Source organism: Bos indicus x Bos taurus, chromosome 3 (assembly GCF_003369695.1).
Source record: "Bos indicus x Bos taurus breed Angus x Brahman F1 hybrid chromosome 3, Bos_hybrid_MaternalHap_v2.0, whole genome shotgun sequence".
NCBI classification, from domain to species: Eukaryota; Metazoa; Chordata; class Mammalia; order Artiodactyla; family Bovidae; genus Bos; species Bos indicus x Bos taurus.
Window position 1 is genome coordinate 92,555,932 of NC_040078.1, and position 24,708 is coordinate 92,580,639.

The following is a 24,708-nucleotide window of genomic DNA, read 5'->3' on the forward strand; positions in this document are numbered from 1 at the left end:
TTGTACAGGAGGCAGTTACCAAAACCATCCCCGAGAAGAAGAAATGTAAAAATGCAAAATGATTGTCTGAGGAGGCCTTACAGATAACTGAGAAAAGAGAAGCAAAAGGCAAAGGAGAAAAGGAAAGAAATACCCTTCTGAATGCAGAGTTCCACAGAATAGCAAAGAGAGGTAAGAAAACTTTCCTAAGTCAACAGTGCAAAGAAATACAGGAAAACAGTAGAATGGGAAAGACTAGAGATCTCTTCAGGAAAATTGCAGATATCAAAGGAACATTTCATGCAAGGATGGGCATGATCAAAGACAGAAGTGGTATGGACCTAACAGAAGCAGAAGATATTAAGACAAGGTGGCAAGAATATACAGAAGAACTATAAAAAAAAAAATCTTAACAGCCCAGATAACTGTGATGGTGTAATTACTCATCTAGAGCCAAAGTCAAGTGGGCCATAGGAGGTGATGGGATTCCAGCTGAGCTATTTCAAATCCTGAAAGATGATGCTGTGAAAGTGCTGCACTCAATATGCCCGCACATTTGGAAACTCAGCAGTGGCCACAGGACTGGAAAAGGTCAGTTTTCATTCCAATCCCAAAGAAAGAATGCCAGAGAATGTTCAAACTATCGCACAATTGTACTCATTTCACATGCTAGCAAGGTAATACTCAAAATCCTTCAAGCTAGGCTTCAACAGTATGTGAATCAAGAACTTCCAGATACACAAGTTGGGTTTAGAAAAGGCAGAGGAACCAGAGATCAAATTGCCAAGATCTGCTGGATCACAGAAAAAGCATGAGAATTCCAGAAAAACATCTACTTCTGCTTCATTGACTATTCTAAAGCCTTTGACTGTGTGGATCACAACAAACTGTGGAAAATTCTTAAAGAGATGGGAATACCGGACCACCTTACCTGTCTCCTGAGAAATCTGGATGTGGGTCAAGAAGCAGCAGTTAGAACCAGGAACAACAGACTGGTTCCAAATTGGGAAAGGAGTACGTCAAGGCTGTATATTGTCACCCTGCTTATTTAACTTATATGCAGAGTACATAATGTGAAATGCCAGTCTGGATAAAGCATAAGCTGGAATCAGGATTGCCAGGAGAAATATCAATAACCTCAGATATGCTGATGACACCACCCTTATGGCAGAAAGTGAAGAGGAATTAAAGAGCCACTTGATGAAGGTGAAAGAGGAGAGTGAAAAAGCTGGCTTAAAACTCAGCATTCAAAAAACTAAGATCATGGCATCCGGTCCCATCACTTCATGGCAAATAGATGGGGAAACAATGGTAACAGTGACGGACTTTATTTTCTTGGGCTCCAGAATCACTGCAGATGGTGACTGCAGCCATGAAATTAAAAGACACTTGCTCCTTGGAAGAAAAGCTATGACAAACATAGCATATTAAAAGCAGAGACATTACTTTGCTGACAAAGGTCCTTATAGTCAAAGCTATTTTCCAGTAGTCATGTATAGATGTGAGAGTTGAACCATAAAGAAGGCTGAGCGCTGAAGAATTGATGCTTTCGAACTGTGGTGTTGGAGAAGAGTCTTGAGAGTCCTTTAGACAGCATGGAGATCAAACCAGTCAATCCTAAAGGAAATCAATCCTGAATATCCATTGGAAGGACTGATGCTGAAGCTCCAATACTTTGGCTAGCTGATTTGAAGAGCCGACTCATTGGAAAAGACGCTGATGCTGGGAAAAATTGAAGACAGGAGGAGAAGGGGACAACAGAGGATGAGATGGTTGGATGGCATCACCAACTCGATGGTCACGTGTTTGAGCAAATTCCAGGAGATGGTGATGGACTGGTGTACTGCAGTCCATGGGGTCGCAAAGAGTTAGATAGGACTGAGTGACTGAACAACAACAACAGTCTGAACTTCTGGTCTTTTTCTTTTTTTCTTTTAAAGAGACAGCTGAAGAAGTTTTGGGGGAAATCTACCACTTTTTAAACATTGACAACTAATCTTGATATGTAAAAAAATCACAATATGGGCCAAAGGAAACATATCTCTGATTTTGATTTCATTATTCTGCTGGCTTCATAGACCACAAACAAAGAGATTGCAAAAGAAAAGTGATTTAGATAAGTTCATGAAGGTCAGGTTTTAAAAGATTCTACTGTGTTTCAGATGTTGTCAACATTCAGATTAGCATTTATTTATTCAACAAGTATTTATTGAATGACTGCCACGTACCAAGCACTACCAGAGAATCAAAGATGCAGAAACATTCTTGGGCCTGACCTTTCAGTGGGAGGCACACAAACAATGACAAGACAGTGTAACTATTAAAAAGAAGTCTGAATGAGCAGGATGATGCTTGATAATGGAAGGAGGAGTTTAAAGTTGGTCCTGTAAAGATGTGGAGCCATTAGAGAATTTGAATAGTTATAGTTTTATTAAATTAGCATTTTAGAAAGATCATTGTAGTTCTGAGTTGGGGGGATCCTGGGTCTGAGCAAATATGGATTAGTCATTTCTTTACATTGTTGTCATATCCCATCAGTCAGAATTTGCCTTTAGTTTGAGGAATAATTACAAAACTTGAAAGCACTGATCCTGGGACTTCCTTGGTGGTCCAGTACTAGGACTGTGCTCCCAATTCAGGGGGCCCAGGTTCAGTCCCTGGTGGGGAAGTAGATCCCACATGTTGCAATGGAGGTCAAAGATCCTGAGTGTGGGAACTGAGACTTGGCGAAGTCAAATGAATAAATAGAATTAAAAATATTAAAAAACAAAAAACCCCACCAGTTTTAATTTTTAAATTGAATCTTTAGCTATTTCTTATTGTCGTTTACCCTTAAAAAGTCATGTAGTGAAAATTTGTTCTTATAAATGTTTAGTGTCTTATGCCAGTTTTATTAAAAAGATAGAATACTAGTATAATTTATTGTCTTTGTGCTTTGTGCTGGAGTGGCAGAAAGATATTATTTTTGTACAAGAGACTGTATAATTGGTAGAGTTATAAGATAATTTTTGAAGAAGCTGTTTACAGAACAGATGTGTAGAAATCCTAGACAAGTTAATCACTGGTGTGACTTTTGTTAACTTTAAAGAACTCTGGGGAAAATGGGATAAGGTTAGTGCTCTGTACATTTTCACACTATAGATTTGATTTAGCCAAGTAATGGTTACAGTCCAAGTAATGGTTACAGTAAGAATATACAGTAACCCAGGGCATATACTAATGCAATAAAGTTGTTGCCATTTAAAAATAAAATATAAAATATAAGTTCATTCAGTGCAGCTTAGAGTTGGAGAAATTGACCTGGAAGATGAAGATATCTGTTTAGGGTAAAAAACCAAGAGAGGCTGAACCAGTCTGACAGAAAAAGATGTATAAAGCTCCTTAAGTGGTCACCAAGTTGCAGTAGTAAAATCTAGGTGTTGAAATTGTAAACCTAGGTGGAAACAATCTACTGAGCCTTGGTTAAATGAGTTAAGCAAAGAATTGAGGTGTGTAGAATTTGAGAACCTCCACTCTGGCCTACTTCGATCAGATTGCCTCTTCTCAGCACTGGATCTGTTCTTTTACAGAAGAAACTGCGTTTCAGACCCCCAAATCTAGCCAGATGCCTCGGCCTTCAATGCCATCATTAATTAAGACATCACTGTTCTCCTCAAAATTATCTACTCCTGATGTTGCAAGTCCCCTGGGCACTCCATTTGGCTCTAGTGTAGTGAACCGGATGGCTGGAATTTTTGATGTAAACACAAGCTATGGGTCACCTCAGAGTCCTCAGCTCACAAGAAGAGGGCCAAGATTATGGACTTCAGCTTCTGGTGAGGACCGTTTATTTTCTAAAATTTGAAATGTCATAGTTGCAGAGAATCATATAGCCTAAGTTTTTGCCTTCTTGGTGTTTTGGTTTTTTTTTGTAGATCAGCAAATGACTGAATTTTCTAATCCTTCTCCATCTACCTCTATTAGTGCTGAGGGTAAGACAGTGAGACAGCCCAACGTGATTTATTCATGGATTCAGAATAAACGTGAACAGGTAGGATGACACGGGTAGAGAGAGGGTTTGTATTTACATATAGCTGTGATTCATGGGGTCGCAAAGAGTCGGACACGACTGAGCGACTGATCTGATCTGATCTGATAGCATTGAGAACATCAAGGATCTCATATAAATAAGCCATCAGGAATAAATAAAACTTTGGGGATGCTTCATATATCAAATTGACCCATATGAAATTACTAGTATTTGGTTTTGAGTTATACAAATTACAAGTTCATACGGCTTAACCTAATGCAGTCAGTGCCTTTTATCTATGAATTCTTTCATTTAAGAGATATTTATTGATTTCTTCATATATACTGGGTGTGTTTTTAGATACTGGGAAAACAGCAAACAAAAGTCCCTGACTGTATGTTTACGTTGCTGGGAGAAATATCAATAACCTCAGATATGCAGATGACACCACCCTTATGGCAGAAAGTGAAGAGGAACTAAAAAGCCTCTGATGAAAGTGAAGGAGGAGAGTGAAAAAGTTGGCTTAAAGCTCAGCATTCAGAAAACTAAGATCATGACATCTGGTCCCATCACTTCATGGGAAATAGATGGGGAAACAGTGGAAACAGTGTCAGACTTTAATTTTTTGGGCTCCAGAATCACTGCAGATGGTGATTGCAGCCATGAAATTAAAAGATGCTTACTCCTTGGAAGGAAAGTTATGACCAACCTAGATAGCATATTGAAAAGCAGAGATATTACTTTGCCAACAAAGGTCCGCCTAGTCAAGGCTATGGTTTTTCCAGTAGTCATGTATGGATGTGAGAGTTGGACTGTGAAGAAAGCTGAGCGCCGAAGAATTGATGCTTTTGAACTGTGGTGTTGGAGAAGACTCTTGAGAGTCCCTTGGACTGCAAGCAGATCCAACCAGTCTATCCTAAAGGAGATCAGTCCTGGGTGTTCATTGGAAGGACTGATGCTGAAGCTGAAACTCCAATACTTTGGCCACCTCATGCAAAGAGTTGACTCATTGGAAAAGACTCTGATGCTGGGAGGGATTGGGGGCAGGAGGAGAAGGGGACGACAGAGGATGAGATGGCCGGATGGCATCACCAACTCAATGGACATGGGTTTGGGTAGACTCCGGGAGTTGGTGATGGACAGGGAGGCCTGGCATGCTGCGATTCATGGGGTCGCAAAGAGTCAGACACGACTGAGTGACTGAATGAACTGAACTGAGGGCAGATAGCTGAGCGAGCACGTGTATTATAGTTCTGGGTGGTGAGATGAGGTAGCAGGCACCTGGAACAGCTTGTCAGGCTCATTAGCTGTTGTAAAGACTGAAATTTTCTTTGAATGAGATGGATGACTACTGCATGGTTTTACCCGCAAGAATGACATGATGTAACCTTACATTTTGAAAGTACTGCTGTGTTGAGACTAGATCCTCAGGGGGCAGGAGTGGAAGCAGAGAGACAGTAGTAAAGCTGTTAAAGTAATCTGGTGACTTGATGACGGTATCTGGATAATGATATCTGTGACCTGAGTGATGGTGGTGGAGACTGTAAAATGTGATCAAAGTCGGGGTGTATTTTGAAGATAGGTATGATAGGATTTGCTTATGGTTTAGTTGTGGTGTGAAAGAATCAGTGTTGATTGTGAAGCTTTTGGCCCAAGGATCTGAAACAATGTAGTTGCAGTTTATTGAGTTGCAACTTTCTGATGATTCTGGAAAAGAGATTTGATAGAGACGAGGTAGGGAAATCATGAGTCTGATTTTAGACATAGCAATTTTGAGATACTAGACAATCCAGTGATATAAGATATTAGACATGTATCTGAAATCTAGGGGAAAGTCCAGGTTAGGATTGAAATTTTGGAAGTCATCAGAGCATGAAAGCCATGAGACTCCATGAAAATTATTGGAGAGTGTAGATATAGAAGAAAAGAGATGCAAGAACTGGAACCGTTTGATGACAATGTCTGGGAGATGAGGAATAGCAAAGGAGACCGAGCATCATTAAGGTGAGAAAGAACCAAGAAAAGGGTGTTTCAGACAGAAGTGTCAGATGCTGCTGAAAAGAAAACATGCTGCTATGTCTGAAAAGAAGCATGAGGTTCAAACTAAAAATGAACTGGTGTGCTAGGAATATAGAAGTCATTGAGTCCTTGACGAGAGCTATTGGGTGGAGTAGTGGCAACAAATACCTGACTGGCATGGGTCCCAGAGAGGCTGGGAGAGGAATTGGAAGACACAGAGAAGCTACATCTTTCAAGGAGATTGACTGTAAGGGGACCAGAGAAATGGGCTAATAGCTGGGGGAAGTTGAGAGGTCAGGGAAGGGTTTTATTTCTTCAGATGGGAGAAGTAAGAACATGTTTGTTGATAGAATGCTCAGTTAATAGAGAGGGCAGATCTGAAGGCATTTTACAAAACGTCAGCATCACCTGTGGCTCCCTGTGTGTAAGTACTGCTGTGTCATGAATTCACTTTCAGCTCAGTTGGGTTATGTAGCTTTTAACTTAATACTAAGAAAATTATTTTCCTTGTAAGTATCAACTAGTAGAAAACTACTTCTGTCTTAAGATCTATTTCTTTTTTTTTTTTGGTAGATGAAACATGCTCTTTTTTTGGCATTAATATTAAGAGGTTAAAGGGTAGGACAGTTGTAGAGAATTGAGAAAGAATATGGTTTTAGGAAATGTCACCAGAACTACTTTTTGATTATGACAGGGCTCTCATTTGAAGGCTAGACCTGTGTACATGGGAGTGCAGTTTAGATTAGATGGCCTGTCTTGGTTATCCAATTTATAGTACAAAGGTATTTACTTACGTGGTTTACTTTACCTTTCTTTGTAAAGTGTGATGTGTTTCATTTAAGTTAGTGTCCGGAAGAACCTGGAAATGTGTAATATTATATTTGAGTAGCATTGAACTGTTCATGTGATAATTCTTCCCTTTTTTTCCGTCTCAGGTTAAGAATTTCTTATCAAAACGAGTGCTGATAATGTATTTTTTCAGTAAGGTAAGAATATGTAGTTATAACATTGGGAGTGGGGGGAGGGAAAACAAAATAAGAAATGAAGTAGCAAATAGGATTAGACTTTTCAATATTTAGTTTGATCCTAGCAAGCCAAACAGCTTGGCATCATGCTTCACTAAACCTCCCTTTAAACAGTACCTGACCTAGACAGGCATCTCCATCAGTGACTTCCCGAGGCTGGGCTCTAGTGGCCTTCTGGGTCTCTTGGCTGCAGGCAGCTTTGTGCCAAGATGTGGCCCCTTCCTGCAAAGTGAGCAAATCCGTGGCTATCCTTCATGGCTCATTGTCCTGCTGACATCATTGTGGCCAGTTTGGTGTTCAGAAGAGAGATAACTGAGTTAGACTGCAGGTGTTAAACTGGTGTTGGATTAAAGTTGTAATTTAGGCCACAAACTAAATGACTTTCCAGCTTGTCTGTCAGCTGCCCCAGCTGCTGTAGGAGAGTAAATCTCAGAGGTAAAAGCTAAAGATTCATTCCTGTTTTCACTGCTACAGCTGTTGTGTGTCAGTTAATCCTTTGATGAGGAAAACCTTTGCCCATGTGTAGGGGAAAGAATTTTTGTTTTAATTATTTTAATCTAGCTTCTCTGTTTTTGCAGATACTGCATTATTAATTAATAGTGCACTCGTATTAATGCCTTGAAGTGAAAGTCTGTATTGGCAAACATTCCTCATTTTGTTCTTTGAGGATCCTACTCTGGTGGGGAGAGAGATCTGAGTAACTCTGGTAGAATATAGATACATACACAAAGAATCCTTTCAAGTTCTTGAAACTTTTTTCACTGTGATAGCAGGGAATATCCATGCAACTAGCAAGAATGTTTGCCAGAAATTATCTGTAGGCTCTCCATTAGAGCCCTGGGAAAACCATCAGACCCCTGAGAAAGGTGTCTCATCTTCTGCCAAGAGAAAGAGGAGTTGTCTGAAGTTTTAATTCAGAGCGTTGTTTCAGAAGGATGGGAAGAAAACTTAGCTTTTGTCTTTTGTGTGCCATGCTCCTTTCACTTGCTAAGTTGTGTCCGACTCTTTGCCACCCTCATGGATTGCAGCATGCCAGGCTTCCGTATCCTTCACTTTCTTCCGGAGTTTGCTCAAATTCATCCATTGAGTTGGTGATGCCATCCAACCATCTCATCCTCTGTCACACACTTCTCCTCCTGCCCTCAATCTTTCCCAGCATCAGGGTCTTTACCAGTGAGTTGACTCTTCGCATCAGGTGGCCAAAGTATTGGAGCTTCAACATCAGTCCTTCCAGTGAATATTCAGGGTTGATTTCCTTTAGGACTGACTGGTTTGATCTCCTTGCTATCTAAGGGACTCTCAAGAGTCTTCTCTAGTACCACAATTTCAAAAGCATCAATTCTTTGATGCTCAGCCTTCTTCATGGTCTAGCTCTGACATCTGTACACGACTACTGGGAAAACTGTCCCCTCATTTAATTCTGACAGCATTCCTGTGAGGTGTCTTTTTGGCCTCATTTTACAGAGAAGGAAGCTTGAGGCTTAGAGGGGTCAGGTAGGTAGCCTGAGGGCACATAGCAAGTAAGTGGCAGAGCAGAAGCTGAACGAGATCTCCTTTTTCCTTGGAAGTGAATGCTACTTTAGATTCTGATTTTGCAGGTGGATCTGTGTGATAAGGAGTTGTAGACACCGCTGCTTAACTTTGGGAAATCTAACTTGCTATTGTTGTGAATGGGCTTCATTGGCTGTATTACGATAGCCACTTACACAGGCCAATTGTTCCATATCACAATACCTTGCTGTATTAAAGACTGTTGGGTGGTTTTTCTTTGTAGTGGGGTTGAAGGTAGACACTTTAGGAGAGGTAGTATGTACTTACTTAGGCAGTACTTTTTTTCTTTTTTTTTAAAGCATTCGTAACCATTCTCTTTGGGCTTCCTTGGGGGCTCAGTGGTACAGAATCTGCCTGCAATGCAGAAGAGGTGGGTTCAATCCGTTGGAGAAGGAAATGGCAACCCACTCCAGTATTCTTGCCTAGAAAATCCCATGGACAGAGGAGCCTGGTGGGCTACACTCCCTGGAGTCACAAAGAGTTGGACACGACTGAATAACTAAGCATGCATGCAACCATTCTCTTGAATGATCTCTATGTTAATCCTCTGAGGTGGGTTGAGGGAACATAACTTATTTTAAATGAGAAACTGAGGTACATAGAGATTTAGATACTTGGCCGGGGTCACACAGTAAGTTGTAGCAGAGTGCTTTATTGCAGTTAAATCAAAATGTGTAAGAATTTCAGGTCTTAGCTCTTAAGAGGCAGCTGTGAATTTTTTATTATTTTAGTCTACATGGTTGATTAGATGAAATGATAATTTCTGGGCAACTGACTTAAATGTTTTTGTCGTCTTTCAGCACCCAGAGGCCTCCATTCAGGCTGTGTTTTCAGATGCCCAAATGCATATTTGGGCATTAGAAGGTAAGTAGTCTCAGTGAGCTGCAACAATGATTTATTTATTCATTAAATATTGAGGTATTTAATGAAAGATCAGTTCTGGACTTTGATCTCAATCTTTGAATTTTCAGATACATTTTATGTGTTTGTTTTATATAGATAAACTTTTCTTATTTAGGTTTATTTCAATTTAGAGCTTTTCCTTGTATATAAGTGGAGAAACTGAGCCTGGGGTTCTTGCGTCTCTCTCTACTTCAAAAAAATTGCAATTAATAGATTGTTTTTTAACCATCGCCTTATGTTGGTGTAACTTGCTTAATATATTTAAACATATTTAGCTTAGGTTTAGTTGTTAAAAAACTATTTCTTTTCATCTTACAGATACTACCTTCTCAATGTTTAGATGATACTTCCTCAGAGGGGCCTTTCCTGACCACCCTATGAAAAGTATCCTTACTTTGTCCCCTTATCAGGCTTTGTTTTCTTAGCCTTTATCACTGCCAAACACAGTATTATTTAAAAGAACTTTTTTCTATTAGAACATAAGTCAGATTCATCTTATTTAAGACTATTGCAGTGAGTACCTTTTCCATCCCTTTTGCCTCTTTTTCTATTCTATTACTCCCTTTTTTATTTAGACTTCTATACATTCAGAATATTAATTCATCCTCAGATAGATGTATTGCAAGTGGATTTGCCTAATTTTGATTCACTTTTAACTTGTTTCTTCTTTTCCCCTCGAGGTTTGTCTCACTTAGTAGCAGCATCGTTTACAGAAGATAGATTTGGCGTAGTCCAGACCACACTACCAGCTATTCTTAATACTTTGTTGACGCTGCAAGAGGTAGGCAATATATGGGTTGGGCGGAAGTAGAGGTCCTGTCTTCTCCCCCGCCTAGCCTTTTCTGTTTGTTTCTTACATTTCACATTGAGTAACGAAAAACATGTTGGAAGTCAAAACAATGGTACTGTTCTCACCGTCAGGTACTTACAGTCTAAGACAGACTAGGAAGACAGACTTTTAATTCATTTGTAAGTGTTAATTTTATTGTAACAGAGAAGGTATATTAAACCTGTAGGACATACCTCTGGTATTAATCAGATTATTTAGGATATTGGAATTCTGTTCATTACTATAGGTTTGCATCCTTACATAATTTGTAGCTCCTGAAAGTGACCTGTAGTTAAGTTACTTGTGTAAATAAGAAGTTACTTATCGACTAGAGGCTTAAGAAGATAGAGCTGGGACCAGTGGATTCCTGCTACGAGGCTGGGTGCATCGTTTTAAACTAACAGGTCTGTTTAGTCCTAGGCTTAAAGGAAGAAAAATAAAACATATGCTTCTTGTTTTTCATTAGGCTGCCTTTCCTGACTTCCTGTTGGGTGATATGTTTTCACTGCCTTGTATTATTAGTTCTGTGTTAGATGAGGTGTATAAACACTAAGGGCCGGGGGCATTTAAAGGTAGGGGCTTGGGTGTACAGGTTTTCTGGAGAAAGTATTTCTGAACTGGGTTTGAAGGATAACAACTGGTGCATCTTTGGGTCTTGGGAAGCAATTTAAGATATGAGAGAAAACAAGCTTCGCTCTTCCTTTCTTCAAATCTCAATTCATTTTACCTCTTAGAATGTCTTACCCTTCAGAACCAGTGATTTTTTTCCTTCACTTTGTCCTCTTTGTGCCTACTTTCTCATGTATGTTATTTGAGACATGTATATACCCGTGGATAGCTTTATTATTTGGGTTCACTTCCCAACTACCTTACTGTAAAGAAAGAATTTTCTACTATTTCCACAACTTCTACTGTTTGGCTTATCTAACCACACATTAGGGTAACCATGATTATGGGTGTATCTTTGGTATTCATAGCATAGCTTTTTTTTTTTTAATCACTCTGGTTGTATAGTTTAAAATAAAACAACAGTACAATGTTCCCTAGTCTACAGAGTGATTTCATATCATCATTTTTTTGAACTTCAAGTCTACCTTGTGAAGTAAAGTGGAGATGTTTCGGCCCTGTCTTACACATGAAAGGGGCTTGGTAGTGCAGTGGCTTACCTCAGATCTCACACACATCTTAGTGGCAGAGCTGGGACGTGATGTGATCTCACTGCAGGCATTAGCAGTGGAGTAGACCTCAGGGAAAGCTGCAGATCCAGTCTCCGAACTTGTCTACTGTCTTCTGCTGGACTTTTATTTTACATAGGGTTCTCTTCAGAGAGAATGGCTCTACTTTTAGAACTGTAACTTTCAAACTTTTTAGACTATGATATGTAGTACATTAGACTCAGAATATAGAGGTGGGATGTGTGTGTGTGTAACAAATAAAAGATGCTTACAACAGTGCTTACCTTTTATTTTGTGCTTCATTCTAATGTTTTCCATTCTGTTTCATTTTTTAAAAAATGCTGGTTGAAACAGTTGATTTCACAAAGATCACAGTGCCCTAGAGGTATTCTGCACCAAAATTACTTTCTTCTCATCTCTTCACTATCAAAACTCGTAATTCTTCATAGTTGATTATGGCTAGGCATGATAAGGAAAGCAAATTTGTTTATTTGGTTGTAGTCATTCTTACTTTTGATTAGGAAGGTATGGAGCTGAATGGAAAGTACTTTTGAGGAGCAGAGGAGAAAGAGGCAAAGGTATATTTTTGAGAGTTTGGGAAGCGGTAAATGGAACAAAAACCCCTCTTTGTGCGAGGCTTGTGGCATCTCTTCTCCCCAAGACAACATCACAGTCACCCTTTCGGTCATGCTCTACAGTCATCAGATTTTGCAAACCACCTTGCAGTCTTTCTACCCCATATCCCAAGATGGAGCGTCGTGAGGGAGTCAGTGTCCACATGGATATTTATCCCACACTTTGACTTTCTCACTTTATTTACTTTTTTAGAACTTTTTACTTTGTTTGGGGAATAGCTGATTAACAATGCTGTGCTAGTTTCAGGTGAACAGCACAGGGACTCGGCCAGACATGTGCATGTATCCATTCTCCCCGACTCCCCTCCCATCCAGGCTGCCACACAACACTGAGCAGAGTTCCATGTGCTATACAGTAGGTCCTTGTTGGTTATCCATTTTAACTATAGCAGTGTGTACATGTCCACCCCAAACTCCCTAATTCTCCCTTCCCCTTCCCCTTCTCTTTGGGCAACCATAAGCTCATTTTCAAAGTCTCCTGAGTCTCTTTTGTAAGTAAGTTCATTTGTATCATTTCATTTTAGATTCCACACATAAGGGATGTCATATGGTATTTCTTCTCTTTCTGACTTATTTCACTCAATAAGTAAGTCTCTAGGTCCATCCATATTGCCACAAATGGCATTATTTCATTCTTTTTAATGGCTCAGTGATGTGTACATCATCTTTATCCATTCCTCTGTCAGTGAACATTTAGGTTGCTTCCATGTCTTGACTGTTGTAAAGAGTGCTGCAATGAACACTGGGGTGCATGTGTCTTTTCGGACCGTGTTATTCTCCGGATATGTGTCCAGGAGTGGGATTGCAGGGTCATATGGTAGTTCTAGTTTTAGTTTTTTAAGGAATCTCCATACGGTTCTCCAGAGTGGCTATACCAATTTATGTTCTCACCTACAGTTAGGAGGGTTCCCGTTTTTCCACACCCTTTCCAGCATTTAATGTTTGTGGATTTTTGATGATAGCCACTGTGACTGGTGTGAGGTGGTATCTCACTGTAGTTTTGATTTGCGTTTCTCTAATAATTAGCCGGATTGAACATCTTTTCATGTACCTCTTGCCCATCTGTATGTCTTCTTTGAAGAAATGTCTATTTAGGTCTTCTGCCCATTTTTTGAGTGGGTTGTTTGTTTTGATGCTGTTAAGCATCATGAGCTGTTTGTAAATTTTGGAGACTAATCCCTTATTGGTCTCATCATTTGGAAATGTTTTCTCCCAATCTGTGGATTGTCTTTAATTTTGTTTATTGTTTCTTTTGCTGTGCAAAAGCTTTTTAGTTTAAGTACGTCTCATTTATTTATTTTTGTTTATATTTCCATTATTCTGGGAGACAGACTGAAAAAATATTGCTGCGATTTATGTCAGAGTGTTCTGTCGCCATTCTTTCACACACTCATCAGTCTCAGCCTTTGACTGTCAGCCAGGCTTCATCGGCCTGTGTATTCTCCACTTGCAAAGCTTAAAAGTCCAGGATTCTAGCCTCTAAGCCAGAGTCCTTGAATGTTTTTGTGCCAGAGATCCCTTTAGCAGTCTGATGAGGCCCATGGACATTTTCCCAGAATAATGGGAAAAATAAATACATAAAATATAAAGCCTTTCAGATTAGAAAGGAAATCAGTTATATTAGAAGATAATTTTGAAAGTATTAAGTTTGTGATACATTAATACATTAAACAACAAGGTCTATCAGTGGGTCTAATAGAGAAGGAAATGGCAACCCACTCCAGTATTCTTGCCTGGAGAATTCTGTGGACAGAGGAGCCTGTCAGGCTATAGTCCATGGGGTCACAAAGGGTCAGACACGACTGAGTGAGTGAGCATCAGTGGGTCTAACTCATCATTTTGAAGTAATGATAAGATGAATGGTGTTTAAAGATAATTACACTAGTGTGATGAAAATATTGATGATTTCTGTTGGTGGCAAACTTAGAGGAACTACTAATGCTATTGTGATTTACTGTTTCATAATTGAAATAATTGCTAAATTTTAATTAGAGCTTAGTAAAGATAAACATGTCATTTTTAGCCCAAAATTCATGGCCCCTGAATCCTATCCATAGATCTGTGGGCTATATAAGAGCCCCTGTCTCCCCCATGCACAGCCTTTTATGCCTTTGCTTCTTCTGTACACTCTCTTTGTCTTTGCTGATATTTTCACTTCGTTTTTCAGCTCCCCCCTAGCTACACATACGTTGTTCCTTATCCAGGTTACACCTTATAATCTTTCACTTCAGCCGTTTTGTTACCAGTTTCCTCACCTCCTAGTTGCCAGGTCCTTCAGTTGCACCCACCTGGCAAAACTCTAAGGGATCAATCCCATGTTCACCGCCTACCCTTTCTCTTGCCCATCCCTCCTACTTCAGCCTCACTTCAGGCTCTCGGCATTCTTGACCTGAATTGTTACTATGGCCTTTTGCTCCCGGGACTTAACAGGGACCCTGCATTCTGACTTCGGCCACTGTCCGGTTGTCCCCATAAGCCCTCTAGACTCATAACCACCACGGACTATTCTGTTTCCTTCACCCCTGCCCCAAGTATATTTTATTTTCTTAACCTAACTAACTCTGTACGTGATGCCTCTTCTCTCTTTCTTTGCATAGAACACATTTTTCTCGTTTTCTCTGGCTCTGCCTGTAACCCCCATTTCATCATTTTATTACACTGCATTTCCATTATCTGTTTACTTTTATCGTCTCTAGTCAGAGTAGGGGGCTTCCCCGGTGGCTCAACTGGTAAAGAATCTGCCTGCAATGCAGGAGACCGGGTTTGATTCCTGGGTCAGGACGATTCCCCTGGAGAAGGAAATGGCAACCCACTCCAGTATTTTTGCCTGGAGAATTCCATGGATAGAGGAGGCTGATGTATATATAGTCCATGGGGTTGCAACGAGTCAGACACGAGTAGAGTCACGGACCTTGTCTTATTTCTGTATTCCTAGCATCTGACCTGGTACCTGGCAAATAATAGGTACTTATTTATTAAATGCTTGTTGGATGACTGCTGGATAGCTTCATGGTAGGTTTGATGGGTGAAGGCTTCTGTTCTGGGGCCTGAATTAAATGACAGTTCTGATGTGAGTTAATTATAATAGTCACAAACCCCTTCATTTTGTAAGACAGGGATGTCATGTGACTCATATGAGTCCTGTTGTATGTTTTTGGCTTTATATTCTTTGATGTAGAGGGGATTCTTGTTCTTAATAACAAAAATAAGTTCTAAATATCTCTGTAATTTAAGGCAAGTTATAAAATACAGGCTTCTGGATCTACTGAGGAACAGTTGTGTGTGGGGCTTCCCAGTTGACTCAGTGATAAAGGATCTGCCTGCAATGCAGGAGACTCAGGTTTGATCCCTGGGTTGGGAAGATCCCCTGGAGTAGCAGATAGAAACCCACTCCAATATTCTTGCCTGGAAGATTCCCTGGACAGAGGAGCTGGGTGGGCTACAGTCCATAGGGTTGGAAAGAGTTGGACACAGCTGAGCACACACACAAACACAAGGAACAGTTATATGGAACTGTCTTGTTCTTTTGCTTTACTTTTCACTGTCAATCACTTCAGCCATTTTACTGAATCATTAAAGACAAAATATGAAAGAAAAGGGGAAGCCTTTCATTCTTCAAACCATTCAGAGGGCAAGGAGTGGAGGGATGGGTATCCTAGGACAGTTGTTCCTAATAATAGTGAGCCAAGCCATCCTGGGAGATCCAAATATTACATTGGGTTCATGAATCCATACATGCATTGCTGTCATCTGAATAATTAATGTTTGTCTGACATAGTTACCACTATTTTTTAGAAGTTTCTATATACTGTTTTGGTTAATTGAAGTACATAGTCATTTAAAAGCATTATTGAGTTTATGGAATTATTTCCTACATTAGTGGATGGAGAACAGTTACTGTCCCATGGAATTCCACTAGATAGCTATCTATCTGTCTAAGTGTGTGTGTGTGTATATATAGTCTTTAAAAAGGATCCTTATATGTAAAAGGTTGGGGACCAAAATGGTAGAATGGTTTAATTAAAAAAAATTTTTTTTAATTGTGTTAAAATACACATATAAAATTTAAAATACACAACATTTTAGCTATCTTTTTGTGTATAGTTCTGTGTCATTAAGTACAATCACATTGTTTAACCGTCAGTCACTTTTTCATTTTTGAAAGTATGTTTTAAACTTTTGAGAAAGCCTTCTAGTCTTTGAAGAGTCACTGTCACCTTGATATAGGATATCAGCTCTATCTATTATATTTTTTGCCTTATCACCCTAAGGCCAAATTTCGATATACTTGGAAATTCGAAGTTGACCTTTATACTGTTCATATATTCAATAAATACTAATTATCAAACAGTTCAGCGTGTGCTGAGATACAGAATAAGAAAAGACCAACATGGTTCCTGCCCTCCAGAAGCTCGAAAAGTGAAAGTGGCAGTTGCTCAGACATGTCCAGCACTTTGTAACCTCACAGAGGAGGCCATACAAATAAGTACCAGAAAGTAAAACAGGAAGTCATACAAGTAAGTATAATTATGAGTGCCGCAATGCACAAAAATGCAGGGTGATTAAAGCACATAAAACAGGCAAGTCTAACTAGTCTTGTGAGTAGGAGATTAAAAGGAAGGGTGTGAAGTCATGAAAGGCTTCCCTTAGGAAGTGACACAGAAGTTAGACGGAAGAACGAAGAGGAGGAAAGGAATGTTCTTGAGGGCCAGAACTCTTGAGTTTGAAGATCCAGATCCAGAGACCCTTGACCAGTATTCTTCCACAAGTCACACTGTTTTTGTTTCTCTAGAATCGTATTTTTATTTCTATATTTATTTTGTATATTTTTATATATTTTATATTTATATTTATATACAGTATATTATATATTAATATATAATATATTGTATATAATGTATAATAATCATATTATTAATATATATTATTATAAATATGTATTAATATATAAATATATGTGTGTGTATATATATATAATTTATATCGGAGAAGGCAATGGCACCCCACTCCAGTACTCTTGCCTGGAAAATCCCATGGATGGAGGAGCCTGGTAGGCTGCAGTCCATGGGGTTGCTAAGAGTCGGATACAACTGAGCGACTTCACTTTTCACTTTCATGCATTGGAGAAGGAAATGGCAACCCACGCCAGTATTCTTGCCTGGAGAATCCCAGGGGCAGGAGAGCCTGGTGGGCTGTCTATGGGGTCACACAGAGTCGGACACGACTGAAGTGACTTAGCAGGATATATAATTTATATATTATATATTTTCAGTTTTTATGTTTTATTTCTGTAGAATCCACAAGAAATGTTCTTTCTTTAATTTTTGTAAAAATCCCATAAAGTTAGAATAAAGCTTATTTTGCATGATTGAATCTCTCTCAAAAAGACTATATCTATATCTGTTGGTATGACTTACTCAAGATCGTGGTCAATGAATGGTCGAGTGAATTTGTAAACCAGGCTTTCACACCCCAAGTTCTTTCCTTTCTACCATATCGGATCACCTCTGCGAGGGCTTGGCAGAACGTGTATTTCTTAACTTCCTTTCTTAATATCGACTGTAGCAGGTTAGAAGAGCCAAAGTGTGAGATCTAGGGGCAGAGCTCCCCGTGTTTAAATCCTAGCTCGTACTAAAGCACTCAGGGTGCCTAGCCCATGCTATTGCTGTGGTTGTTGTAGTCGCTGAGTTGTGTCCGACCTTTTGCGACCACATGGACTGAAGCCCTCCAGGCTTCTCTGTCTGTAGGATTTCCCAGGCGAAAATACTGGAGTGGGTTGCAATTTCCTTCTCCCGGGGATCTTCCCGACCCAGGGATCGAACCCATGTCTTCTGCATTGCTGGCGGATTCTTTACCACTGTGCCACCTGGGAAACTCTAGCTTATGTTAAGCGCTCCGCAAATGTTAGTTAGCTCTTATTACCTTGTTGTCACTGTTACCATGCTGTATGACAGAATCCTTGTACAGGAGAAAAGATTTTTAAAGATTAAAAAGAAAGTACTGCTGTCAGTACCGTAAGCAAGTAGTCTGGGTGACAGTGTCAGACAGATGCCCAAGGCTCCACTGCTCTCTGAGTGACTAGAGCAGTTTATTAAGGTTTTCTGAGAGCAGGATCTTCATTTATGAAATGAAAATAGTGTCTCGTAGGAATATTATGAGGGTTAGAAATAATATCTGTAAAGAGTTTAAAATGGTTCTTGGCAAGTATAATATATGCAATAAATAGCATATACTATTATTATAAACAATTAAATGAAACAAGTGGTTATCAGACGTGGCTTTGTTAGCAAATTATTATTTAAATGAGATGATATATATGTATACATATATATATATATCACAATTAACTGAGTTCCTGACACAAAATAACTGCAGTTGATAAATTTAGCTGTCATTATCATCATCTGATACTGCTATTATTCTGTAGCAGTGGTTCTCAACCAGGGATGATTTTGTTCCCCAGGAGGTATTTGGTAGTGTCTGCAAACAGTTTGATTGTCACAGTGGGGGATGCTACGGCATATATTGTGTGGAGGCCAGGGACGCTGCTGAACAGCCTGCACTGCACAGGTCAGGCCCCACAGGAAAGAACCGCCCAGTCCAGAATGTCAGTAGTGCTCAGTTTGAGAAACTCTGATCTATAGTCATGATTTCCAGTAACAAAGTCCACTCTTATCCTTAACATTTGTTTTGGATTCTGGCTTTAGTGGAGCAGAACCCTTTTTAACTAGGTTATAAGTAGGGTCATTGAGACCAGGGACTTTGAAGGCTCTGCATGGCAGACTTCTGTTGATGACGTTGATAGATAAATAATCAGGAAAGAGCAACTGGACTTTTCTGTTTATGTGGCCTTTGTGCATATGCTACTGCGTGTAAATATAAATGGGCAAAAAGTGCCTGTTTCCATAGTACAGCCCCTCTTTAGGCTTCTTTTAGGGCCAAAGTGAGGCCTTCATAGAATTTATTTTTCCCAGAGTGTATTTATATTGTTCAGTGGTGTATTGTACTCACCACTTACTCTTTTTATTGTTTGGGATAATTCTTAACTAAATATTTGAGATTCCAATTGTGTGATCTGAGTCTTAAGTGCAGGAACCAATGCATAAAATGAGTGCTCAATAGGTACTTGTTTAATCTCATAGCTGATTAAGTGGATACTTCAGTTCTGGTAACCATGGGGCCTATCATTAAATACTATAAACCAGTGTTCTCTAGGTTCAAGTTATTCATATACTACCATCATAGTTTTTGCCTTAACTGTTGATTAGCATCCACTATTGTCATTATTTTAGTCATATACCACCTAAATCAGTCTGATTTCGGTGTTGACCATCTGGTGATGTCCATGTATAGAGTCTTCTCTTCTGTTGTTGGAAGAGGGTGTTTGCTATGACCAGTGCGTTCTCTTGGCAAAACTCTATTAGCCTTTGCCCTGCTTCATTCCGTATTCCAAGGCCAAATTTGCCTGTTACTCCAGGTGTTTCTTGACTTCCTACTTTTGCATTCCAGTCCCCTATAATGAAAAGGACATCTTTTTTGGGTGTTAGTTCTAAAAGGTCTTGTAGGTCTTCATAGAACCATTCAACTTCAGCTTCTTCAGCATTACTGGTTGGGGCATAGACTTGGATTACTGTGATATTGAATGGTTTGCCTTGGAAATGAACAGAGATCATTCTGTCGTTTTTGAGACTGCATCCAAGTCGTCCCCTTCTCCTCCTGCCCCCAATCACTCCCAGCATCAGAATTTTTTCCAATGAGTCAGCTCTTTGCATGAGGTGACCAAAGTACTGGAGTTTCAGCTTTAGCATCATTCCTTTCAAAGAACACTCAGGGTCGATCTCCTTTAGAATGGACTGGTTGGATCTCCTTGCAGTCCAAGGGACTCTCAAGAGTCTTCTCCAACACCACAGTTCAAAAGCATCAATTCTTCGGTGCTCAGCTTTCTTCACAGTCCAACTCTCACATCCATACGTGATCACTGGAAAAACCATAGCCTTGACTAGACGGACCTTTGTTGGCAAAGTAATGTCTGTGCTTTTCAATATGCTGTCTAGGTTGGTCATAACTTTTCTTCCAAGGAGTAAGTGTCTTTCAATTTCATGGCTGCAATCACCATCTGCAGTGATTTTGGAACCCCCCCAAAAAATAAAGTCTGACACTGTTTCCACTGTTTCCCTATCTATTTCCCATGAAGTGATGGGACCAGATGCCATGATCTTCGTTTTCTGAATGTTGAGCTTTAAGCTAACTTTTTCACTCTTTTTCACTTTCATCAAGAGGCTTTTTAGTTCCTCTTCACTTTCTGCTATAAGGGTGGTGTCATCTGCATATCTGAGGTTATTGATATTTCTCCAGAGGATGAGATGGCTGGTGACTCAAATGGATCACTGACTCGATGGATGTGAGTTTGAGTGAACTCCGGGAGTTGGTGATGGACCGGGAGGCCTGGCATGTTGCGATACATGGAGTCGCAAAGAGTCGGACATGACTGAGCAACTGAACTGAACTGAACTGAACCACCTAAATGAACTATTGTTTACTTAGTATTTTAAGTTAAATTTATTTAAAAGGAAACAGTATCACTGTTGTAAAAGGGAAGCTAGTTTGACTTGCTATGGATAGATACAGGTCTACCATTCCTTATCTCAAACCCTCAAATTGTTTCAAAATTTAGGTATTTTAAGATTTTTCAAAATGTTACATGGTATACACAATCATAATTATGTAACACTGCTATTGCTATCTGAGGTAGAAGCCCCTTAATCAGATACAGTAATGCTTTTCTCCAGTGAAATATCTGAATATTCATAGCAAGTGGAATAAAGAATATAAATAACCTATGTCAGCTTAGGTTAGGTTTTATTGTCAGATTAGGGCTTTTTGGATTTCAGTATTGAGAAGACAATGAAAGAGAAAAGACAGTAATTTTAAGTAATTCTTTTTGCTGAAGTCCCTGAACCTGAAGCCTTCTTGTCCTTTTGTTGTGAAGGGAAATTAGAGAGGATTAGAAATGTGACGTTAAGGACACATCATCTCCATACTGAGACTTTCTTCCCCAATGTAACTTGTATACATTAGGGTCTGTTGGACCCAATTTAAGTTTTGGCGTTTATTTTTTTGAGCTATTCGAATTATTTGTAGGGATTGGTATTTTATGACTTTTATTCTTTCTTAGAGTTCTTTTAAAGAACAAAGAGAAAACAAAATTCATTCCTTTACAATTACCCTTTCGACCCTTTTAAAATCTGAGATGTATTATGGAATCCTAGTGATTTTACATTTCCAGTGTCTTGAAACAGTTTGCTATTTGATCATCCTAGGAATTATTTCATCATTACTCATCAGTTACTCTAATTGTGGTAAAAAGACCAGTAACAAAACAGAAGAATGATGAAATCATATAGTATTGCATCATCTTTCAAGAAAAGGTATATAAATAGTCTGAACAAACATCTTTATAGTTTTTTTTAAGCTTTCAATGAATACAGTTGCTAATTCAGATTTAAAAGATTTTCCACCAATGATGGTAAAAAGGAGAAAATTGCCCATATGTTAAATAATTATTTAGATAAAGCGGATGATGCATGCAGAGACACAGCACTCTAGAAATTTATATGATTTCTTAAATGGATGCATACTGAAGGTATACAAAGGTGTATTCAAAAGTGATTGGAAGGAAATAGTTGATGTTGAAATGAAAAAAAGTCACATGTATAAAATAATTTTATATGTGATTGACCATTTCAGTTCATCTTTATAAACCTAAGAATGAAAATGTTTTGCACAGTTGGGGTACCAAAAAAATGGCTGAACTTTGCAACAAAATTATGAACTGTCAAAAGTTTTTTAAAGTATTGTGTTTTGATGGTGCAGATGCAAGAAAAAGAACCAGAAATAATGATAAGCTAGAGTCTGTTGGAGATATATCTTCAATTTGAAATCAGTATTATAGGATGGATGTGTTCCAGGTTTGTTCATGATAGCTGATAAGCAGCTAGTTGCATTCAAAACACATTTCATACTTCAGATGTTTATATCTTTGAAACCTGAAAACTATGTTTATAATCTTATTTATATTGCTTTAAAAGTATTTTACATTATCCTGTCATTCTTATTTCTGTAAATTTTTTGTAAAAAGACTATAAAAAGGGTCCACTGAACCCAGGTGAAAATGATGATGACTATTTTGCTAGTATACCTAATTAAGGTTTATAAGAAAATTGAAAAGGAAGTAATGTTTCCATTGTGATTCAGTGTTACTTAATGTTACTTAAGTATGTCACTGAATACTGTCTTCCATACTGCCTAAAAGTATCTCAAGCATGCCCCAGCCTCGGGCATCCCTCTTACAAGTTTCTGTTGAAAGAATGAATTCTTGGACTTGCAGTTATTGTGACAGACTGAACACACACATCAAATCTTGTTCCTTCCCCCTAAACTCTGCTAAACTATAGTGAAAGTCTTTTAAAAAGACATAAATCCATAAATAGGAGAGGAGACAATAGCAACAAAGTTTTCAAAGCTGGAGAGCAGATGGTTGAGATAACTAACTTAGCAGAGTCCGAGGCAACTGCGAAGGTGGCAGTGGGGTGAGCGGCAAGCACCTCTGGGGCCAAGGCCTGAGGGACAGACGCCAAAACAAAGAGGCTGTGTGAGCGCTGTTGAAACCCAGCTAGAGCCCTAGATTCTCCGAGGTGCTTCTCCCTCATTCCAGAAGTTAAGTTTCATCCTTTAGAGAGAGTGCAGCACTGGCTGTCAGGACTGGGAGAGTTCATAGTTGCAGGCACTCTACTAGAAGCTTAGCTCTGTCACCTGCTCAGCTTCCCTGAGCACTGGGAACCAGGCCTTCCAAAGAGGGTACTGGAAGACTCTTCTTTGGGAACTCTGATCAAACCAAGAAGAAAGACCTAAAGTTACTGAGTTGGCACTCACCCTCCCCGCCCCGTACACCCCCCCACTCCCCCGAGAAAAGTCCATGCACATCACCTGTTGTGAAGCCTGTTGTCGGTAATCCCCAGTCATGTACTCAAAGTTGTTATCAGTAATTTCTAGTACTCAGAGCTTTTGGTCCAGCTCTTCAGAAGGTCCTATTCTCAGTCTTGAGCCAAGGATCAGTATGTTCCAAGGGAAATCTTTAATACAGATGATAGAGACTAAGTGGAGTACAGAGGGAAAAGAAACTCTAAAGCAAAAATAAACCCCAAAATATAACAAAAACCACCAAAATCCTCAGAAATAAAAGAGGGTATTGAATCCTGGAAACAAAAATAGGATGTTGAAATAAAAAGGATCATTTAATTGACATAAAAGAACTCTTGAAATTAAAAACATGATGGCAAAAATCATTTTACCTAGAGTCTTAGGTACTTTTTTGGTGCTTACATCCATAACTATAGATAATAGACTTATGCTATTGCTTCTTGTCACCTTATATATTATACTTAGATATTAGATATTATACTATATTATATTATTAATATTAGATATTATACTGCAGTAGATTAACACAGTTATTCTTCTCAATCTTCTCTTCTCCCTTCTCTTAATATAGTTATAGCATTTAAAGGGGCTTCCCTGATAGCTCAGTTGGTAAAGAATCCACCTGCAATACAGGAGACCCTGGTTTGATTCCTGGGTCGGGAAGATCTGCTGGAGAAGGGATAGGCTACCCACGCCAATATTCTTGGGCTCCCCAGCATTTAAAATTATAATATTTACTTTTGGATTTTGAAAATTATACTTAAATCTTTTTCTTACATTGTCAAGTATGTAAATGAATCAGTTTCACTTGTGAGTTCTCTCTCCCTACCTATTCTTGCACATAGATGTTTTACAATCTAGAATTGAAAAGGAAGATAAGCTAGTTTTGTAAATAACCTTACTTACGTAAAGTATAAAGTTTGATCTTTTTTCGGACTGAGATTCATAATAAAGGTATTCTTACCTGTCATGCATCGTAAGCAGAGTAGGACATCTGTGTTTCACTTCCCACTTTTGAATTTTCAAGGCTGTAAAAGTATATAACTGCTTTTTAGAGGATGGTTGTAGACTTTTCCCTGGTAACTGCTGAAGTGGCAGAACCTTGACTGCACTGTTTTTCAAACTGTTTGACTGTGATCCAAAATAAATACTTTATTGTATGTCTATGTGTTATCTCTGTATCTGTCTATATGAAATGAAATCTCTTTAATCCTTGCAGTGAGTTGGCTTTTTTGATAGTCTAAACTAATGTGTTTCCTTTTTTTCTTGATATAGTCAGTTGACAAGTATTTCAAGCTTCCTCATGCTTCCAGTAAGCCACCTCGGATTTCAGGAAGCCTGGTGGACACTTCCTATAAAACATTAAGATTTGCATTTAGAGCATCACTGAAAACAGCCATCTATAGGATAACTACCACATTTGGTGAACATCTGAAGTAAGTTTACCTCTTTTATTTACTTTCAGGAGTTCCCCTGAGAAACAGGCATGAGAATTAAGGCTCATAAATTGAAAGTGTTTTTTGGGGGAACTTCTTGATTCTTACTGGGAAGTAATAGCTTAGATTTATATTTAATATTTGTGATTTAATATTAGATTTAAATC

The 24,708-nt window shown here is 38.9% G+C and overlaps 1 protein-coding gene across 1 annotated transcript in view; it reads left to right on the forward strand.

Annotated features, from left to right (window-relative positions):
* NDC1 (NDC1 transmembrane nucleoporin) overlaps positions 1–24,708 on the forward strand; it is a 59,957-nt gene that overhangs the window by 29,113 nt on the left and 6,136 nt on the right. The window contains exons 12-17 of the mRNA XM_027537193.1: positions 3,549–3,794; positions 3,894–4,009; positions 6,943–6,993; positions 9,384–9,447; positions 10,167–10,267; positions 24,381–24,541. Of these exons, the coding sequence (XP_027392994.1) occupies positions 3,549–3,794; positions 3,894–4,009; positions 6,943–6,993; positions 9,384–9,447; positions 10,167–10,267; positions 24,381–24,541 (739 nt within the window). The remainder of the gene's footprint in view (positions 1–3,548; positions 3,795–3,893; positions 4,010–6,942; positions 6,994–9,383; positions 9,448–10,166; positions 10,268–24,380; positions 24,542–24,708) is intronic.